Source organism: Centruroides vittatus, unplaced genomic scaffold (genome assembly GCF_030686945.1).
Source record: "Centruroides vittatus isolate TY-2023 unplaced genomic scaffold, ASM3068694v2 contig_884, whole genome shotgun sequence".
Classification (NCBI taxonomy): Eukaryota; Metazoa; Arthropoda; class Arachnida; order Scorpiones; family Buthidae; genus Centruroides; species Centruroides vittatus.
Window position 1 is genome coordinate 89,945 of NW_027122576.1, and position 22,570 is coordinate 112,514.

The 22,570-nt window shown below is 33.8% G+C and overlaps 2 protein-coding genes and 1 long non-coding RNA gene across 3 annotated transcripts; all 3 read right to left on the minus strand.

The window, feature by feature from the left end:
- Positions 1-1,761: 1,761 nt before the first annotated feature.
- On the minus strand, positions 1,762-7,633 carry Muted (biogenesis of lysosome-related organelles complex 1 subunit 5). Its single transcript, XM_067280416.1, has 6 exons — positions 7,518-7,633; positions 6,643-6,725; positions 4,707-4,836; positions 3,437-3,492; positions 3,058-3,330; positions 1,762-2,645 (listed from the first exon to the last, which is right to left on the minus strand). Exons 1-5 carry the CDS (start codon positions 7,552-7,554, stop codon positions 3,133-3,135), a joined length of 504 nt encoding a protein of 167 aa, XP_067136517.1. The 5' UTR covers positions 7,555-7,633; the 3' UTR covers positions 1,762-2,645; positions 3,058-3,132.
- A 2,194-nt stretch (positions 7,634-9,827) lies between these two features.
- On the minus strand, positions 9,828-11,915 carry LOC136983590 (tudor domain-containing protein 5-like). Its single transcript, XM_067280381.1, has one exon. It carries the CDS (start codon positions 11,913-11,915, stop codon positions 9,984-9,986), a length of 1,932 nt encoding a protein of 643 aa, XP_067136482.1. The 3' UTR covers positions 9,828-9,983.
- A 7,933-nt stretch (positions 11,916-19,848) lies between these two features.
- Positions 19,849-21,329, minus strand: LOC136983588 (uncharacterized). Its single transcript, XR_010882064.1, has 2 exons — positions 21,269-21,329; positions 19,849-20,488 (listed from the first exon to the last, which is right to left on the minus strand). It is a non-coding gene; the product is annotated as an uncharacterized lncRNA (long non-coding RNA).
- Positions 21,330-22,570: the final 1,241 nt, after the last annotated feature.

Sequence of the window (22,570 nt, forward strand, 5' to 3'; positions counted from 1 at the left end):
AGTTAAAGAAATTTTTCTGTATATACATAAACAATTTGTAATAAAGATTAATCAGAATAAACTAAAGGTGACATTAAAGGTGAATCAAGTTAATGAAAAGAAAATTATTTGGACATTTTTGTGAGCCCACGAATTTTTATGTGGAATTTTGGAATTAATGTAAAGCGATTTTCTCTGAAATGTAAACATTTCCGATAGAAAAACGCCTCGCGGAGAATCAGATCGGAGGTCACCCGTTGTATCAACAATCAATTGGGAAAGTTGACACTTAGCTGTCAAGGAATGCATCGTCATTGTCAATAACAGATGATCCCATGACCCCTTTCCCACGACAAGTTTATAAAAGAGACGGACAGCAGAGGCTCAGGGCAGCATTCGTACTTTAAAGTTATATTTTTGTAATTGTGGCCTGTCAATCTCCCTGCAATGAACTAGGATCCCGGACGAGAAGACATTCAACGGCTACGACTCTTCCCCATAGATGATTCACCATATTGACTCTTTACTCTCGCATAGAGGTAATTATTAGCGAACTACAAACTCTCTCTCAATGGAATTAGGCATAGCTATCATAGAGTAGCTCCATTGTAAATATTAGACTTTATATAAGGCTGGATGCAGCTAAATACTGTTATACTCTATATATGTATTTAGTTCTGTATGTCCTCCTGTAAAGTAGATTTAGTACTCAATAAATGCTTTGTTTATTTGTTAAACCTGTCAACCTGTCTTACTTGGCACACAGGCACCTATTGACTTGTCCACCCCCTCGCATCTCAAAAAAAGCCATCCTAAAGACAAAGTGGGCAAGTTTTACCAACTCGATGTGCAAGTGGCAAGTAGGGATTTGTTTGGGCCCTTGTATTCTCACATTTTTATCCACATTCAACAAGATAGAGGAGGACACTGCAGTCCTTATGCATTTTGACTCAGTGAAATCTTAGTCTGGGATTTTTGATCAGTCAGTCAAGAACTATAACAATGGGCACAAAGCTTGAATCATTCAAATATATCTGGAGGTGTATATAGGGTAGTAACAAGTCTCCCTCGGCCAATTGAAGCATTTATTTCATATTTTTATGACTTGTTCTGGTATGATCCCACCTGATATTTTGGAATGCATTAAAAGGTAATAGTATGTATTCATGTGCTACAACTTCATAATTGACAATATTGCCCTATTTTTATTAGAAACAAAGATTACAACAGCCTCTCAGACTGAAAGGTTATAGATGGAAATTTGTGCCATCATTTAGCATATGCCTGACACAGTATACACACAGCAAAAGGTCTACAGTGCAATCACTAGATGTTTTACTTTTGAAATAATTGGCTGGGAAGACATTACCACCTTGTATATACTATATGCCTCCCATATATTCAAATGAGCTGAGCAAAAAAATTCAGCTCATTTTTAGGAGTGGTCCACCACATCATCCTCCCCATCTAGAAACCTAATAAACAATCAAATATAGAGTTTAATTATGTGTGGATGTACTGTACTGTAGTGATGTATATGGAAGGTTCGTTTCACCCCACCAACCTTGAAAAATGACCAATATGAATATTAAAAAATTTATTGATCAATTTGGGATGCTTGTGTAGCTGATGATCAGCACATTATTAATCAGTGTCATCAGATATAGAGACTTAAATGCCTGGCAAAAAAAAATAAGTTGTAAGTTTTACTATAAATTTGGAAAATATATACATACAAAATAAATTATAAACAAATCAATCAGTGATAAAATCAAGCCACGGTTCTCAATTTAAAAAATTTATTCTTGCAAAAATAAATACAAAGGTAAACATAAATATTCTATGTATATAACTTCATGAAAAAATGCTCCCCAAACTTACTTTTATATCACAATTTCCATTATTGCAGCTAGATTCAAATTAAAATGCATACAAAATAGAATATATAATAAACTCTAGTGCGTTTATTTTTAATCTAAAGATAAATGCCGTTTTCACGCACAGCATTATCGATCAATATGGAATTATCAGTTTAATGTACTTATACAATTATGTAAAAATTGGATTTACCATGAAAGATGAAAAAATTCTCTCTCTAATTGGTTCTATTTTTTTTATAGAAGTTAACATTGAAAGCTTAATATGAATAAATACACTTTCCCTAATACCACGTATAACTGCTTAGTTTCCTTAAATTAACAGGACTTTTAATAGCAGCACACCAGACAAAACATTAGTCATGTCTAACCGAAACCAGAGGGTGCCATGAGAAATTTTTGGAGATAAATAGCACAAACATGATCTACAAGGTCATTTATCTTGAGAAGTTATGAAGAGTAACATGAGTGTTGAATCAAGTCTACAATATGTAACGACAGACATTACAGAGTGGCAAAAAAAACTCTGTATCCACAGACACGAAAGTGAATGAAGTCACCCAATATCTAGGCATGTTAAAGTATAAGCATTGTCCACCAGGTATACAAACAGTGGTGTAATTCACAGTCAACTGAAAATTAGATACATTCTGACAGGCAATTAATTTTTTGTCTGGTGTGCTTATACTCGTAATACATTGACATATGTTTATAAAATTATTGCCATCACCAATAATTCTGATGTTTTCCTTGTGTTGTATAATTTGGAAAACAGTGCTTCAAGAGAGAGTACAGTAGAGAGTCGAAAATCGGAATCAATTGGGGACTGGGGTGGTTCAGATTAGTCATTTGTTCCGATTACCAATTATGTACAAAAAAATATATTAACCTGTCCGATGTTCAAATTTTTCTCCGTTGCGTGTCGCTTCGTGTCGAATTTTTCTCCGTTGCGTGTCGCTTTGTGTTGAATTTTCGTCAATTTTAAGCCAAACGAAAATTTTTATAATAATAATCGAGGCTATCGTATCGTTAAAAATTATTTCTGCATTTTGTACAAACAAAATAAATATATTGAAGAATATAAAAACATGAAAATTATACTTTAGAAGTAAATTTAGTATCAAAAACGTTCGATTCAGCACGACACAGTCCGACTGAAAATCGTACCGATTACCGGCGTTCCGATTAACGACTCTCTACTGTAATAGATTGAATATTTTATACATTACAATAAATTAAAGAAAGACTTTACAGGATTTTTAATTCAAATAAATAGTTAAGTACTATTTTTTCTAGAATTAGTATGACTTGGAGAAATATGCAATTTCTCTTCCAGATCACTGTAGTGTTTCTTCAATTGCATTTCTTTTTCGGCAAACACGTGTTGTACTTTTAAATTTTTGTCCTGCATATCTTCTAAGAATAACTTCCACTCCTCTTCACGATGATTTCTTTTCTCACGTAAGAGCTCTTCCTAATATAGAAACAATATATTTTATGTTTTACTAATTTCTGTTAAAAAAATAAGAGAAAGACAAAGTATAACAAGTGAAAATAATTTGAGAAAGAAAAATACAAACCACATCCTGTTCTCCTCTTTCGACAATTTTATTACACATTCTTAAAGCCACTTCCACTGTAAAAAATAAAATTGTTCATTTAGCTTTCGACATTTAAAAAATAATTTCTTACACATAAAACACAAAATAATTGAACTCTATTATAAAACAGATTACAAATAAATCCTTTAAATTTACAATTAAATTCAATTTATTTCAAGATATGCTGAGAATGAATTGAAAGTAAATTAAAAATTGCTTTTTTATTAAATATATTTGTAAATAAACGAATGAAAAAGTTAATGGTTCCTTTTAAATCTTATTTTTGAATAACAAAATTTGATTTACATTTATTCTACAAATAGAAGATATATCTACACAACTACTGCCTCGTTTATAACTGTGATGCTCACGTGTGACAAACATAAATTCAAATGTGTGTGATATGTTCATAAAATCAAATCATTTAAATTTGTAAGCAATAGAATTTGAGTTTCATTTTATATTTGGAACTTGAACAATAAATATTAATTAAGTTTGACAAAAATGTGTGTTTATTTGGTAAAATACTTGTCGGATGTTAAAGTTTACTTTCACGACACAATTTCGTAAACTTTCGATAAATGTTTCAATTTGTTGAATTCTAGCAATTTTTAGATTATGTGAAACTGGAATAATAAATATTTCAATTCATTGCATCAAATTTTTTTTAATAAATTAAATAAATTCATTCTATTAGTTAAGCTCTTTTGTGGAATAGCAATGTAAAGTACTAAATAATAAATTAAATTAAAAACCCTCTTTTATTTTAAAATTTTCTGTACTGCAGAGTATTAATTATTGGGCTGCAATTTGAAAAAAATTGTAGACCTATAAATTCTCACTGTTGTCCTTTTCTTAATCTCAAGAACAGAATTAGATAGATGAAATCTGAGACTAGATATGAAAACCTTAGGGGCAGAAGGCTGAATTAGCTGAATGATTCCTAAAAGAGCGGAGTAACAACAAAGAACGTAATAGCTGACATTTTGTCAAGATTCATTTAGACTGTGTTCGGTAATAGACAATCAAGATCTTTGCAACACATTTTAAAATGCTGTTCAGCCAGCCAATGTCTAGATGCCATTTGGCTGTTAAATGTCATTTAACATAAACTCTCTCTCTCTCTCTCTCTCTCTCTGCAATCAGCTGCTAAAGTTTAAATATAACTGAAGTTCAGAATAATTTGTTTAAATTGAAATATACAATTTAACTATAAAATATTAATTTAAAAATTAAAAAGTAAACTAACAATTGGCAGTCAAATTGCATAAGTGATTATCTCCATATTTTCTTGCTTTATCTATTTGAGTTTCTCTTATTTCTGTTACGTTTTCAAGGATTTCAAATAACCAATGAACTTCTCTGTCATTTCTTTTTTCCTATAATAAAAATAAATTTTAATTACATTTGTGATGCAAAATCTGTAGTCACATTTATTGATAGAGTCAATCATCAGAAAAGAAATTAAACAAAGATAAGAACTTGTTGTAGAGAAATAAATATATCATTAAAACTAATTATAAAACTATTAACAATTACAAAATGCTGTCAAGGACTCTTGCTCGACTTTCCTGGCATTCAGACAAGAAGTTAAGGGAACCATTCGGAAGTCCGATAATTCTCACTTATACTAGGATATGAAATCGAAACAATAAAACTTCAAGATCTGCAAAAATCTGGAGGATCAAATTTGACAAAATTACAATACTCTCCTGTGTTACGTCATAACAGCCAGGACAGTAAAACTGAATTAAATGTTTATGATTTCAATGTTTCTAGTTTCATATCATTTGTTCAAACATCATTTCCATAATGATTAAATTCATGTTTTTCTAAATATCATCTTTTCCTTCAGAAAACACAACCTCTCTCTATCTTTATCCTTAAGAATATAATAATGAATGCCCCATTTCCATTTCATCAAAATAAAACTATCATAAATCTTCTTTATGTAAATTAAAGTTTCTTTCTTTAAAAAAATTAATTAATTCTTAATTCTGTTAGTTGTAAGAGTAAGGAGTATAATCCTTATTCTTACAACTAACACAAATCCTTATTCTTACAAAATTCCCACTTCATTTTTATCTAGATGCAAATTACATTTTGTCTTTGGTTTCTTAAATATCTCCAAAGTAACAAAGCAAACAAAAGTAGGACAAAGAAATAACATTTGACTGAATTAATGTGGAAGTAACTTAAAAATTATAGTTAGATGCCCTTAAGGATAATGTAAATTAAACAAAATGACTACAGAAGGGAACACAGCTTAAAATCAGATGAACAAAGTAAAATTGTTACTATATTATTATTGGCGTTCATAATTAATTAATATTAAGCTAAATGATTAATGCCATAATTAATCTGGCTATTATTGTGCTAGCTGTTTGGTACTAGAGTATCAAATTACTTATGTTTACCTCTGGTACTAAATTACTTAGTTTCTAAATTATTAATTATAGCATAGTAATAGCCAGATTAATTACTGCAAACGTTTGGCTTAGTATCAATATATCAGGCTTCGGGATGATGTTATAATTAATTAATATTAATCTAAATACATTATTTTCAAATATTAATAAAATACAAATTTGACAAAAACATTTTTTGACAGAAAAAAACTAATAGTATAAATAAAATGAACAGAAGAAAAAACAAAAGTAACATTATAACATTGTTAAATATTGTAATGCATTTTAGAAGTTATTTTCTAATCACAATATACACATGAAATAAAAGTATAAAAAACAAACAAAATTACATTGTTTGAAATAAAACTTTCATTATATCATCTCAATTCTCCTATGTCAAAATTTAGAAGTAAGTTTTTTATTTATGCATTTTAATTCACAGATAATCATATACAGCGGCCATATTTTGATCCCCATTGACAACTTTAAGCAGGACTTACTATATCTAAATATACCCATAAAAACATTTTATTAATTACTAAGATATAGATCTATTATCTAATGAAGAAGAATGATTCATAAACACTAATATGTTTTGTTTTAAAGCTCAATTTTATTTTTACATACCCTTTCTTTATATTCATTAATTATTGGAATTTAATTAAATTGAAAAAGACTAAAGTTAATCATATTAATATTTATAAAACTGATTAACTAAGTAGCCATTCACATCTCAATTTTAAAAAACATGCTTCTAATTCAAATAATTTACATCACCTCAAATTCTTTAAGGAAATAACTGACTTCTCCCTGCACAAAAGGTCTGTGATCAAATAGGCGAGAATGTATTTCTCCAATATCTACAAAAATACAAAATTCTCATTAGAAATTTTCAAATATAAACATAATCATTAAAAACTTACCATTTTACATTTATTAAATACAAGAACAAACTTTCTATATTATAACATATTCATTTAGGTACAATTACACCTCTGAACAAGACGGTCAGAACGTTATCAGAGCCATACCCACGGAGCAAAAAAGTCAAAGGAACCATACCTCTGCAAGATACAGTCCCCAAAATTGACCCACTTCCAAGTCACTCCACCAAGAATATTGAATTTAACTATTCAGCCCATGCTCTTATGCTAGCTTTGAGTAGCAGTTGATGTGATATAGTTTTAGAGGGCATGGAGACTCGCCCCCACGTGGGTGCTTCAGTGCAAGCAACAGAATGAACCGAAGTGCACAACTACATGCTCTGTGTTAGTCAAGGTGAGTGAAAATTCTGCTTAACTGACACAGAGCAAAAGAGAATAGGCAGTGTAGTACTGGTTCGCGGTAAAAACTAACCTTTGGAGGCCAATATCTCGCGAGGTGTCACGTGTATAGGTATGGTTCCATTCACTTGTTTACTCGTAGAGAGGGGTCTAACTCTAGGTGGGTGGAAAATCCCTCATTCAGAGTTTACACCTTACCTTTATTTATAATCATAATTCATAAATAAATACGTCATTTACTATTTTATCGAGGAATTAATCTGCCATCGGTCACGTTGCCATTAATCATGCAACGACACGTATTTACTTGATTGGCGAATATAATATTTCCTATCCACTAAATAATTAATGTAATAAACGTAAACAAACCTTTTACTACGTTTTCGACTGAAGGAGCCTCCACCATTTCGTTTTTACGTCGGGAAAAAATAATATACAAACAAACTACAGTGAAATACAAACCCTCCTACCAGTCCTACGACCCCTAGCCGCAATTACACTTAAAAATAAAAAAATTTTTTTAAATATTATATAACAATTTCTTTGAAAATAATTTTTTTATTTTAAATTACTAAATTAAATTTAAAAAATAAATACCTTATCTGTAAATGTTTTAAATTATTTAATTTAATATTTTTATTGGGTTTTTGATTAATCTGAATAGGGATCGTCAATTTAATAATGACAATATGATTATCAGAGGAAGACGTTAGTATGAAGTTCGAATAGCGATAAAAATCTGCTATTTTAATTTAGCAACATTCATTATTTTGAATTTTTAACTCTTTCCTACCTGTGGGCACTAACATGGTCTTAGAAGCCATGGGGCAACTGGCTAGTGAGTCCCTTACTAGTCGGTCGGCCCGACATACCTGGAACGGATCAACCCCGAAAAATTCTTGGGAAATCCTGGATCGATTCCTCCGGATTCGATCCCGGATTCCTCAGAACGGTGGGTTGTCACTTAACCACTCCGTTCCTCCCTGTGGGCACTAAGAGAGTCTTTTTTTCAAGCCCCTCATGGATTCGGTCAGGCCCACAATGGGGCGGCTTAATGATGAAGGACGGGGCCCGACATATTCCGGACAGTTTCATGAAAAAGTTTCAAGATTCGATTCCGGGTCTCTCAGAGCGGCAAACGCTTTTTAACGTATTTACTACATCCGTGTGAATCTTTTGTAAGATTGCCAATGAGGAGGAAGGGTGAGGTTAATCCCTCTGGTCAAGATGAATGAGGGGCGCGAGCGTAAAATATGGATGTGGTTGGACACACAGGGAAAATAGGTCGAGTGAGGGAGAAGCCACCACACTTTGTCCCCGAATTTCGAAGTTTTGAAAGGATTTCTTAATTTATTTCATCCCTTTCCCGTTTCCGGGTGAAATTGGATCGGGTTCGGGATTAGTTCTCGTCACGGGGTCGACCTTACTGTTTACCTCATACCCTCGTGACAGACCTCTTTTACTCATTTTTGTAACTATACAGTATTTTGTTAAATGAATTGAATTTTTGTACGTTGAATGAAGGATTTTGTCTGGTACTTCACACTTTTGTCAAGATAAATTACAGAAAAACAATTCATTTCGATATTGTTTATAATTTAAAGTTGAAAAGTAAACTGTTTATATAAATTTTATTTTTGTTTAGAGAAGATGAAATTATACCTTTTCCGAATAACCATTGTAATGTTTAATAAATTTACGCATTGTACTCTGTTTTGTTTCAAAGTTTTCGTAATTAACTAATTTTCGAATGTATAATGAAGTTCTAACAAGCTTCTCTAAAAATTACGAGTGACGCAAACTGTATGTACTGTACTTCGACACCAAGCATAAAAAGGCGCGCGAGAAATTTAATTGAATCAAATTTATTTCATATTAATCGTATTTTTTAATTTAAAATGTTCACCTCAACCAGTCTTGTCCCTATACATCAGGGGTGGCCAACAAGTCGATCGCGATCGACCGGTCGATCGCCAAGCCAATTTTGGTCGATCGCTAGCGATGTCTTGACTTAATGTATTATATTTGTAACCGAACGCAACTGTTTGCATGCAGTTATGACTCGACTCACAAGCAGTGAGTGCACTTCGTACTGAAACAGTGTATAAACATAGTATGTATTTCACACTTCCCCTCCCCACTTAGACTATGCCTATGACAACAAGTCGATCGCGACACATTTTTACGATAAAAAGTAGATCTTATGTGCACAAAAGTTGGCCACCCCTGCTATACATCATACTTTTCCGTTAGCAAAGGAGTCATGCCGGTCAACTACTAACTGCTTTCAGGAGAAAAGTTTTGAATTGAAGTACCGTGACTACCAGTTTGCATAGAAAGTTCTTATATAGTTAATCGGGGCCTAAGGTTTCTATATCTGGTCTCGTCTTTCATCTAACTAACTCCATTCTCGAGATTAAAGAAAGAGACGGATGGACAACAGTGGAAATTTATAGATCTACAATTTTTTAAAATTGCAGCCCAGATGTTCCCATAAAATAATCAAATGCTAACAGGTTTAAAATCAATCTGTAATCTTACAAATTTTCCATAAACACAGACATCAGGTCTAGTCTAAACACATTAATTAATTAGTTTTTTTTAATAAAGGAAAGACATAGCTGTCTTGTCTCTTATAATTGATACATTCTGTACAAAGATTAATAAAATGCTTAACTATAATTTTTCTAGAAAAATATATTTTCAGTAAAAATATTCAATTTCCAATACAGAAAATTCTTCTTCAATATAAATTACCTAGTTTACATTTAAAACTTGCTTATTTCTTTCCATAGTCTCATTTAAAATTCATCTTTTTAATATAAATATACAATTTCAAATATCGACATTTTGAATTGCTTCATTTAATTTAGCACAGAATTCATCATCCTCTTCAAATATTTCATTGTCAATTTCATATTGGCTATTTAAATTTGTTTGTGAGTCATCACTGTATATTGCATCGTCAATAAACAAAGCTAAGTTTTCTGTAATTAAAGTATCATTTATATGTATGTCTATGTTGCCAGATACATCACATAGACAAACAGAGATTCTGTCTTTTAACTGTGTATTCGTTATCAAAGCTGTTAAACTTTTATTAATGCACAACTCTTGTAGTCTATGTTTTACCTTTTCACACCATTGTATTCTATTAAAAGGTTTCAAATTAGATAATCTTGCTTTAATAGCTTGAACAGGAAGACTTAAAAAATCTCTTCGAAGAAATCTCAGAAAGTGCTTCAAAATTTTACATCTCGTTCCATAATCAACATAGAATACTTCAACGTAATTTGTGTCAGAAACTTCAGATATAATAGCACGATGCCAGTCGTTATTGTGAGGCCATATTGCAGCACATATATTATTTACGGCGCAAAACTTCTCGGGCATCTTATATTTGTGACTTTCCATACTATTGTACAGTTTCTGAAGATCTGTCATAAGAATTTCTAAAGCATCTGTAGTTTCTTTTCCTTCTATCTGAATCCAAATTTGGTCAGGACTGTCTATGTCTGATACATATACTGGTATAAACTGTTCTAAAATCTCTGGAAGTGGCTGATTCTTATAAACTTCACCTGGAAGTACAACATCTACACCATATTCATTTGGTAATTGAGAAAGATTAGATGTTTCTGTAACATAAGTTTTTGAATTCAGAGAGAGAAATATAGTACCTTTTTCATGTGAAAGTGTAATTGGAATATTAACAATCAGGTCTTCTATGAATAATTCTATGTCGTCATAGCCTAAATCAGACCATGGAAGTTTAAGTTGAAATTCCACTTTGTATACTTTCTCTAAATCTTCTATAGAAATTTTCTCTACAGAATTCAATATCTTTATCACATTTAATTTTATTGAATTGTCAATAGCTGAACCTGTTGTATACAAATAAGAAGCAGTCACTTTTGATTTATCTTGTCGAATCTTATTTGAAGCATACAATAATAAATCATTTTTATAAGAACGAATTATTTTAAAAATTTCAGGTAACAAAGAAGCAACTTCCATCACATTATTAAAGCCATAGTCAGATAATAATAAAGGTTTTCCAAAAATTTTAAAATACTCTTTTGTGAAACTAGATGGACATATTCCATCAGGATGAAATGCTAAAACTTGTCGAAAATTCTCTTTGATTTCATCATCTAGTACCACTTTCTTTTTAGGTGGTAACGAATAATCTGGAGATACATCATTAACAATTTCCTTGTTTAATTTTGAAAACATTTCTTGATTAATAGCTCCTCCTTTTTTAAATGAGTCATCTTTAGCATCATTGTCAACCGATTCTATTTTAAGTTCTTTCATATTGCCACATACCAATTCAAATACGTCATCCGATTTTGAAGGCACACTTCTCGGGACGGTATCGGAAGTACTTCTAGAACTAAGTCGCACGACAGAATAACCATTATCGTTGACTCCTATTTTCGCAATCCGTGGAATGCAAGCCAAAAAATCTTGTAACGTATAAAAACTTAAATATTCAAGTGGTAATTCTTTCATAAAATATTTTTCAAAAGTTTCTAGAAAATCCTCCAAACGTATTCCATCTTTATAAACAGTTAATAACTTTCGAACTTGATATCTAACTTCGATAGGAATCAAATTGTGGAGTTCATTCCGCAAACGTTGTTTCAGTCCATAGCACTTTTCATTTTTGTGAGTGGCAGGATTACTTCTGTTTAAGGCAAGTGGCTGACTTTGAATGGTATCCTGAGAAGGAAAACTGTTTAATGTTTCATGGATTCCAAACATTTTCTCACTTGTAGTCATTAATAATAACGAATGCAAATCGTGGAGGCAAGGAATCAACTCTAAACGAAGTGACTCTTTAGTAAAAACTTTATGATCAAATTGCAGTAAGGAACATTTTTACCGTATAATTCTTGATAATTGACGAACAATTGTCGAACTCTCGCCACGTGGACAGGATAATATATAATTAAATAACCCGTTTTGTTTCCATTAAAACGTCCTAATTTTTAACCGTTTAGTAAATTCTTACTAAAATCTAACGTAAATAGAATACATTAAACGTATTCTATAATCGTCCTCCGTCGCACGACACTTCGAAAAAAGCATCATACGGTTTATATCAGTCTCGCGTGCTTAGGGTGCGTTCGTAAAGTCGAACGAGTTAAACGAGAATGACGTCGTCGTTATTCTTGTTTCCAGTGTTGCCGTTCCTAGTACATTTGTACTTTTCGGGTACATTTTGCTTTTTCGACTAAATTGAAAGCACACTTAGATTTTTAGTACATTATAATATTTTAGTACCATTTATGGTACAAAATAATATTTTATGCCTTAACGAGAAAATGCGAAAAAAATTAGTTTAATAAAGTCTCACTAGTGTTACTGCTTGCTAATTTGATTTACCCAATCACAACATACACATGGTGTATGTCGGTCGACGTCAACAACATACAGATAGTTGCACGTGCAAATGTCTTGACTCAGTGGTCCTCTTTCACACGTGTGTCAAACGTTTCAGTCGTCTGCACATAACTTTTGTTAATTTGAACGTCCGTGTATATTTTATTTATAAATTTTTTTTAATCCATCATTATTATATTTTTAAAAAACAACTTTTAATGCTGTAACTAATAATCAACTTTAACAAAAAAAACCATACTGTAGGGAACCCGTTCTGAATCAGCGGATTCGGTTGGCCGGATGGCCGAGCGGTCAAGGTGGCAGCCTACCGCTCTGGGGGACCCGGGATCGAATCTGAACGGGTCGAATAATCCCCAGGAATTTTTTGGGGGGTGGTCCGTTCGGATATGTCGGGCCCCGTCCCTCACCACCCGGTCGCCCCATTGTGGGCCTGGCCGAACCCATAATGGGCCGTCTATAAGAGGCCCTCTTAGTGCCACCAGGGAGGAAAGAGTTAAAAAAAAAAAAAAAAAAATCAGCGGATTCTGCCCCGTCGGTTCGTCTCGCAAAATTAAACAGTCAGATATTCTACACAAAAAAACTTTATTCTCCACTCAGGGACCACCACTTCGCCCTTCCTCTCTCTCGTGTCCCGAACTCCTCTCACTGTCTCCCTTCCCGCCTTTTCTCTCCCTTCCTTTTATGGTTCTTTGTCTATATTTATTATCCCCTTTTACAACCCTATATTACCGCGAGTAGGTGGATTGCACCCTTTCCGACCAAACCGTGAGGGAGGACGAGAAGGTCCGATATCACTACACCTCCGCCGCAAGATAAGTGTTAACCCGAACACGAATCTGAACTAAACTTCCGAAAAATGAGGTTACAACAAAACTTAGCTTCTAGAGCAGTGTTTTCTCAAACTTTTTGGTCCGCGACCCCCTTTTGCATTTAAAAATTTCAAAGGACCCCCGAAGAATGAGTATGTGTAGAAAAACATCCCGGAGGTAGGGGGTTAATTTAAATTCAGGATAAGTTAATTTCTTTTGTTTAATTAATCTATTCCATGTTGAAATTTCTCTCCGTTGCGTGTCGCTTTGCGTTGAATTTTTGTCAATGTTAAGACTAACGAAATTTTTTTAAAAATTATTTCTTTATTTTTCACAAACAAAATAAATATATTAAAAAATATAAAAACAAAATTTCGGAAGTTTATCTTGTCTCAAAACGTTTCGTTTTAGCACAACACAGTCCTCAGAAAAGCAAGCATAACTTACCATTCACGATGGGAAAAAAGTCTCGTTCAAATACTGGCGCGTCCTTAATACCCTCTCATGGTCGCGCCAGGCTGCCAGCTAAAAACGCATATCAACTAAAATAATATCGGAGTATCCTAAGACATAGAGCCAAATATTGCAGCACAACAGCACTAGCGGAAATTCAAATTTGCCGACTGAAACGCTTTCGGTTGATCGGTTTTCAGATAATCGACGCTCTACCTAAGTCGACTTGCCTACAGACGCAACGCTGCTAGCGAACATCGTTCCAAATGACAACGCTGTTCTATCATAGTTTAGGCGGAGAGTGGAACTCGGGGGATTCTCCAACAGCGCACAAATTTATGAATATTATATTTAGGCTCGTATTTGAATATTTATATTGTTTTTATTATTTATGTGCGCAATTTATTTAAGTAAAAATTATTTTATATATTTTTTATTTCTACTATTTTTGAACATGAATCTATAGTAAATTTATAAAATATTTGAAAAAAAAATTGATTTGGCATCAATTTTTCAGCGACCCCCCAAATATTTTTCACGACCCCCTTAGGGGTCGCGACCCCCACTTTGAGAATCACTGTTCTAAAGAATACAAAAGATTCATATAGACGATACACAGCATATCACAATTTTCTTTTTACACAAATTATGTCCATAGTTCTCATCACTACACGTTGAAACAAACGTCACTTTTAATGTCACCAACATGTTATTGAACCGGAAGTATCGTGAATTCCACCAGAAAGTCCATTGCCACCTTCATCGTCAACTGTTACAAAAGTTCTCAGTTACCCTACCAGTCGTTGGTGAGATCGTAATTTTCACCATAGTCGCCTTTATATTGAAGATTATAGTTATTTCCTCCGTAACCAACAGCAGAAGATGAATATTTATTTGACACTGCGATGCGATTTGTGCTTCCTCGATCACGGCCGAACGGACGATAATCACGAGATCGGAGACCGCTGGAGCCGTACCCCCTACCTCTACCCCTTAAATATTTTCCTTGATGATTGGTCTTTTGTTCACCTTGCCTGCTCCGATTGTCATCGTACTCGGAATGTCTACTACCTTTTCGGTGATTCCAGACACTTTTACTTCCGTGAACGCCGTCCCGCCGGCGGTCCCGTGGAGCATCTTTTGGAGCATAGAGATCTCGCCAGTTACGATCACGTTCACTACCTCTCATATATGACATGTAGCTATCAGGACCAATTTTTAGATTTCTTCTTCTAAAATTAGAGAAATCTGCTTCTCGTTTGTGACTGCCTTCCCAATTATTTACATTTTTAAGATCTTCATGGTCACTGTAATTCCGACTACTAGGATCACTTGGGCTCGGATAAATTCTATTATAACTATCGGTCCTCTCAAACAATGTTTTATTGTAAAGATCTATGTATCGATCGCTCGTATCTGAGTACCGGTTTCGGTCCCAATCAGTTGGTTCACGACTATCTGTTCCACTAACACGATTACGAAGATGAGGAGGTCTATACACTCCAGCTTGTCCTTCCAACATTTTGAGAATACCTGGCGGCATGAGAGGAGGGCCCTTCAGTTTTTCGGTCAGTGCCACCGTGACTTCTACGGGGGATAATAAAGTTTGGTTGCGACGGTCTTTAATAGCGACAGGGACCTTTACTGTCCGTGCCTATTAATCTCTTCTCCAAACGCTGAGCTCAAAACTATCGTTCCCCAGTCTCTATCATTCGGGCTGGTAACATCTTCGGGACGCAAGACTGGAACTTGGGTGCCTGAATCTACAATAGCTTCGGTATCTTGCCCATCTATATTTATCGTAACATATTGTAGGGGTTGGATGCCAGCGACTGACTTCAAATGACCCCTCGTCTTTTTCTCAAAGAATTCAGACCTTATGTTCGCCACTATCGCGCCCTCGTTTCGTCTCCAATCCGTTGAGGATCTTTGAATGTGATTATCGTTTGTGGGCGGAGTTCTCATCCTTTGTGGACAGGATCTAGAAATGTGTTCTGTTGATTTACAGATGTAGCTCTCTCTCCGTCTTATGTCCTGGCGATAGTCAGGTCCGTTTTTCCGCCTCTCGTCTCTCAGTGGCGGGGGAACGTACTTCTGACTAGCACCCTGCCGTTCTGAAAGGCGCCGCAATCTTTGCGAGTCGTCGTATGTCTCGGTTAGTGATCTCCCTTTGCTTTCAAAATACAGATCGCACTCTCTCGCCATGTCGATAGGGTTAAACCAGCCATTCCCCTGACGAACGCTTATGTGAGCCGCCGTGTCGGCATCCAATGTCTGGAATAATCTGTCCGAAACAATCAGTTGCTTTAAGGCTTCCAGGTCCTTCACTCTCCTCAATTCACAATAATATCCCCACGCGGCGGCTAGCCTCGACATAAATTACATGTGGGTCTCGTCGGGCCTACGTCTAGCACTTCGGAAATTCTCTAGACAGCATTGGGCTGACGGTTCATATTCTCGTAACACTAATTTTTTAACACTCAAATAATCCCTTAATTCGTCTCCGGTTATATAGATCAAGATTTTTGCGGCCTTTTCCCCCAGAATATTCATCAATATCTCCGCTTTTATCTCTTCCGGCACATTCTTTGATTCGAATGCTCGCTCTATGGATGAGAAAAATAGGTTCCAATTCTCAGACCTAGTTGGAACTGGCAGCGTTAGGGTTTTCACGCTTTTAATAAATTTTTCGATATTTATTACGGGCTCATTACCCGGGTGGCTGTCCGCAAAGCTAGTATCACCGTTACTCGTTCTGCTTTGAATATTAGCATTAATTCGCGCCAACTCCAACTGATGCTGGCGTTCGCGTTCTCTTTCCGCTTCTCGTTCCCTTTCCGCTTCTTGCTCTTCCTTCTGTTTCCTTTCAGCCACAGTTGAGGTTAAAATTTCCAATACAAAATTCGGGTCGCTAGCAAAATCGTCACTTTTTATCCCTTTTCATGCGGTTATACGCCTTTAGGCGTATGTCACGTGACTTGCCGTTAATTCGTGATGCGGCATACGCCTTTCGGCGTAATTAATCAAAAAATTCGATTATTTTGCGTTATATTCGATTTTCCAGCGATCTTAGCTTTGATTCGCTATTCTGTAGGTCGATTGACTTTGTTTAAGCCAAAAAGTGTTTGTGACCACCTCTGGGCCATAAATATTTCGGTAAAATAGACCCTCTCCCTGCCAAGTAATTAGAGACATAGTGTAAATAATAGCAATAACTTCTCCCCCGCTCTAGCTAGAGAGCTGCGGTTTCTTTTATTTAAAAGAAGACAGATGTATCTAACTAACAAATGTACAAAGTTTAGCGATTTTCTGTAAATTAATTATTTTTTTCTTTTGTTCGTAAGCTTCAAATTTTCATATTATTTTAATTTTCTATTAAATTAAAAATTAAACAATCGTAAACTGTAATATGTTCTTAATCAAACGCAAAAAAACACATTAAACATAGCGCGATTTTAAAGCGAAATATCGCGATTTAAAAATTATCCAAAAACTGCAAAAAATGCGCCGCATGACGAATTCCACTCAATTATTTGCTGTAGATCGCCAGCATGGAAAGGGTTATGATAAGCTCCCTTAACTCCGATACCTTCAAATTATCGTCTATTGTGCCACAAAGCTCTTCCGTTACGATCCGTAGATCTTCTTTTCTGACTCCCTTTACGCTTAGCATCCCGCCGTGGATTTCGTTTCCGAAAGTACAAAATTTTCCTACCTCTTCTTATTCTGGATCGTAATCCCTTTCCACGGATCGAATCTTGTCGATCTGGCTCCACAATCCTGTCGGCTGCGCCAATGTAGGGAACCCGTTCTGAATCAGCGGATTCCGCCCCGTCGGTTCGTCTCGCAAAATTAAACAGTCAGATATTCTACACAAATAAACTTTATTCTCCACTCAGGGACCACCACTTTGCCCTTCCTCTCTCTCTTGTGTCCCGAACTCCTCTCACTGTCTCCCTTCCTTTTATGGTTCTTTGTCTATATTTATTATCCCCTTTTACAACCCTTTATTACCGCGAGTAGGTGGATTGCACCCTTTCCGACCAAACCGTAAGTGAGGGAGGATATCACTACACATACAAACTATTTTCATAAAATCTTTTTATGAAATATTTAATTTTAAAGTATTCATAAATACGAATTTGAAATAAGCACAAAATTGATGATGGTATATTAATATCAAAAGCAACCAACCATAGAAATAATTGTAAAGCCTTACTGTTCTTAATTCGAATATTATTGTTTGTCTACTTGGACTTTACTTATTAATAGGACTTTATACTTGTGTTTAAAGATTGGCACAGTAATGAGAGTTAGTTCACGAAAAAACAAAATTTCTTTATTATATCACCTGTAGTAATAGTGTGCCAATCTTTAAACACCAGTATAAAGTCCTATTAATAAGTAAAGTCCAAGTAGACAATTAACAATAACAACCATAGAAATAGTACATTTTGAAGGAAAATAGTACATTTTTTGAAGGAGCTTCAGTACATTTTGAAATTTCATTGTGGCAACGCTGCGTTGTTTTTAGATTTTCCGAACGATTCGTTTAGAAAATGGCCGTTTCTTGATCAGAAGTTGTACACATTGTTAGTGCAATTGTGTCTGAAGTATTTTTTTCGGATGATTCTGACGACGAGATTGGAAGTTATGTCATTTTAGAAACTTCAAAAAGAAGACTGCGTATGAAAGGATACGTAGAAAGTGTTGTTTCTTCATATTTAAGTGACGACTTCCAACGTCATTTTAGAATGAAGCGATGTACTGTACTTTCGAAATTCTGTCGAGAAAATTAAAACAAACGCCCCATGCAGTAAGGATGGACTTTTACCTAAATTTTAAAGCTAAATACTGTATTTAAATTTATTAAATAATGTTTTAAAATTAGATAAGCCAATAGTTAAATGATAACATAATTCATTGCTACTAATTACGTATGAAATTTTCCAATATTAAAGATTTACAAATAGAAATAAATTTATAATAATTTTCCTAATTAAAGAAATTCATCGTCTGTTAAACTTAATGAAGTTAATATAAATAATTTGTATGGTAATATTGCTGTTTATTAACTTTAAGTATAATTAACTTTTTTATTTTATTATAGGTCAGTAGCAGACAGATTCAACATCTCAAAATATACCCTGAAAATGGCAAGTGATGTTATAAAATGGCCAAAATTAGAAGAATTTGCCTATTTAACAAGAAAATTAAAAAATATAGCTGGCTTTCCAGGTATAATTGGTTGCAATTGATGGGTTCCATATTCCTATTAAAGCTCCAAGTGAAGCGGCAGAAAAATATGTAAACTGGAAGAATTTTCCTTCTGTAATTTTGCAGGCAGTCTGCAGTCAACTTAATTTTTACAGACTGTTATTGTGGCTTCCCTGGTTCTGTCGATGATGCCAGAGTCTTTAGAAATTCTGAAGTGATTCAGAAACTTAGTGATACTTCCTAATCAGATTATCATATTGTGGGAGATGCTGCCTACCCACTTATGGTGTCATTGATGGTACCATTTAAAAATAATGGTCACCCAACTGCTCAAATGCATACATATAATAATCTGTCAAAAAGCAGAATTGTTATTGAGAGGAGTTTGCATTATTAAAAGGAAGATTTAGACGATTAATATAATTTGATGCAAATAAAACATCAATGTTGCCTCTCTACATATCAGCTTGTGTACTTCATAACATCTGTTTGATGGCAGGGATGATTTTGACAAATTTGACACAGTTAACTGTGATGATGAAACTCTTGAAACTGAATCATCTAATATACAATATAACAATGCTGCTCAAAGAAAAAGACAACTTATTTCTGATAGTTTCTAAGCTCTCAGAAATCATGTTTGATAATTACAGTATTTCTGTACAATGTAATATCTGTTTAGAAAATTATTCTTTGTCATGTCATTTCACAGAAAAATAGAAGTTTTCATGTTGAGTTCATAAATGATGATTTCAATATTTTAGTGATTTATTTACAATTAATTTAACCACTGTAAAGCAACTTAAAACACATTCAAACTATAAATCAATATTTTATTTACAAAATGTAATTGTTTTACAATTTATCAATTAAACATTGTAATTTTTCTAATAATAATTTTTTCATTTTCATATTTTCTTCGTGGCATTTTTCGACACTAAGTCTGTAATTACTAAACTATTCAGGTTCTTCTTTTCTGCACTTTTTGTTAGCAGATGCTTTTGGTGATGGAGTTTCTGGAGTTGTAATAATAATTCCATTTTCTTTTATGGCAACAGAATTATTGAATCCGGAAGATGAACTTGCAAAGGAAACAGGCTGTACAGCTGGATCCTTTGCAAATATTTCGTCCAACTCAGCCACGTAACGGCACTTCCTTCTGCACGATCCACTTTTATTATTACCATCTTTTATTATTTTATAATTATTTTTTAAAGATTTAAATTTATTTTTGCATTGAAGTGCTGTTACGGAATAGCCATAGCTTTTAAAGCTATTGGATATTTTTCCTCCACATTTGTTTTTTTTTTTTGAAATATGGAGACGAAAACATGCTTTTGTTTATTTTATATTCATCAAGAAGCAAGCGTGTGGTCTCATCATTCCAATTAAATGTGACAGACTGACTTCCAGAAGGAGCTGCATCTGTTCCTTGTCTTTTGTTTGGATCAACTGAAAACATAAGCAGTAAATATAATTAAATTATTTATGTTTAAAAAGTATATATATGTGTTTAATCACATTTTAGATGAGACAGATCTAAATTTGATCAAGCTAAACTTTAAGATTACTATAGTTTTTAAAGTAAAAATGTCTATTTTAAAAGCAAAATGCTTAGATTTGTACAACAAAAGAACACTTAGCTTGCACAAATTCAATCTTCATATAAGTAATAAAATATTCTAATTAAAACTTATATTAATATGAATTGATTTATTATTAAAACTAGGTCATCTAGGTCCTAAAAGTCATATAAACAAAGATATAACTTATTTTTCATGCTTAGATGACCTAGCCTTGTATGTAATTACCTACTGTTCTGTAGCATATGTTTCTTTCCTAAATATAAACATATTGGATTTCTTCAGCTGCTGTTCATTTATTATTTAACACATTAACTTTAAGTAGCACAATTAGTCACTTTTTGTTAGGACTTATACTCCAACTCTGTGTGTGTAAGTCCCAATAAAAAGTGAATAATTGTGCTACTTAATTATTTCTAAGAGGACAAAAAGCTTATTACTTGTTGTATATTAATTTCAATAATTAGGGAAAAACTATATAAAATGTATCAACTGTTTAGAAATATTACCCGAACATCAGATATAATCATTAATAGTCTTAATTCTTGACAAAAATTATTTATAATGGTATGTTCCAGAAAACGCATAACATTTTTCTGGGCGATCTGTATATAAAGTGTTATAAACAAAATTTCATAAGACTACTTACCGATTGTGCCCCGTTCGAGACGCCATTGCTTAAGCTTGTTTTCGTCGCGGGGCGGCACATTGGACGGCGGATGCATACGAAGTGTATCACGTGATATTTCTCGATGCCATCCGGCCACGTGACTACTCTCTCGCCTCGCATCTGACGAATAAACTCTCCTGTACATGTTGCCAGATTGGGCTACTTTTTAAGTACCCTCGCTACAAAAATTTTAAATTGGGCGACACGCTACTTTTTGGGCTAGTAATAATTACCTTCAGGCTACAATTCTTAAAAATACGCTACTTTTTTATTTTCATATATAAAATCGCACAATATTTATTGTATCATACAAAACTAATAAAGTTTTATTTAATTTCATTACACTTAATTGTATAAATAAAGTTGCAACGTTTAACAAAGATAAAGATACTTTGCTTCCGTTTTCTATCCGTCGTTCGCTCCAGTAATCTACAATCCACAATCCATTGCCACTAACACTGCTAATTTTATTAATTTTTTTCCTCTCATATATCTATCAATATGCGCCTATTTTTAATTATTTTTTTAAAACGGAAATATGCTACTCACAAATTTATTTGTACTTTTACTTCGTTTTCCTGTTTTTTCCCGCTTGACTTCTTGATTCTACTTCTGTTTTAGACCGTTCCTTTCTCTAATTTGATGATTTCACTACATTTTTAGTAGACGTTTCCTTTTTTTCCTTTTTTTAAATATTCCAAGGAATACCTAAAAAAAAAAAAAAAGGTAACGTCTACTAAAAATGTAGTGAATAGGCCCAGTGTTACTCGGGCAAAAATAACGACAGCGAAGATTAAGATTATTGCATTATAGCCAATCTCATCTTTTTTCACAGAATGCAATAATTAGGTTTCCCCGTTTCCAGACTAATTAGAGAATTTTTAGATGGGTCTGAAAATATGTTCGATTTTCCGCAAAAACGCATCTGCGCCTGTAAATATTGCACGTCGCTTTTTCTTAACACTTCCATTGTTAACCCTTCGGAGACGGTGACCTCGTTTCACACTCCCCTTTCCAGCGCTGACCTTCCGCGAGTCAAGACAGTGTAATCTTTGTGTATTCTTTGTTGTATAACCAGTTACGCGAGTCTAACTAGTTTTTACTAATCTCTCCGACAGTCTCTAAAGTAGTCTAACAGATACAACAGTTCTTGATACAGTGTAAACAGAGAGGCCTTAAAACTGAAAACAAAAGTCGCAGTCGCTAAGTTTCTAAGTTCGAAAAATGAATCGCCGCGCCTGCGAATGACTCGCTTTGATTTAGAGAAAATTGATGCAGATA

Coding starts and splice junctions, on each gene's coding strand:
- LOC136983590 (XM_067280381.1), bottom strand. CDS start 11,915: ATGTTTGGAATCCATGAAACATTAAACAGTTTTCCTTCTCAGGATACC.
- Muted (XM_067280416.1), bottom strand. CDS start 7,554: ATGGTGGAGGCTCCTTCAGTCGAAAACGTAGTAAAAG. Junction 4,837..6,642: donor ATTTCCTTAAAGAATTTGAG/GTGATGTAAATT, acceptor TTTTTATTATAG/GAAAAAAGAAATGACAGAGA. Junction 3,493..4,706: donor ATGCAATTTGACTGCCAATT/GTTAGTTTACTT, acceptor TATTTTTTACAG/TGGAAGTGGCTTTAAGAATG.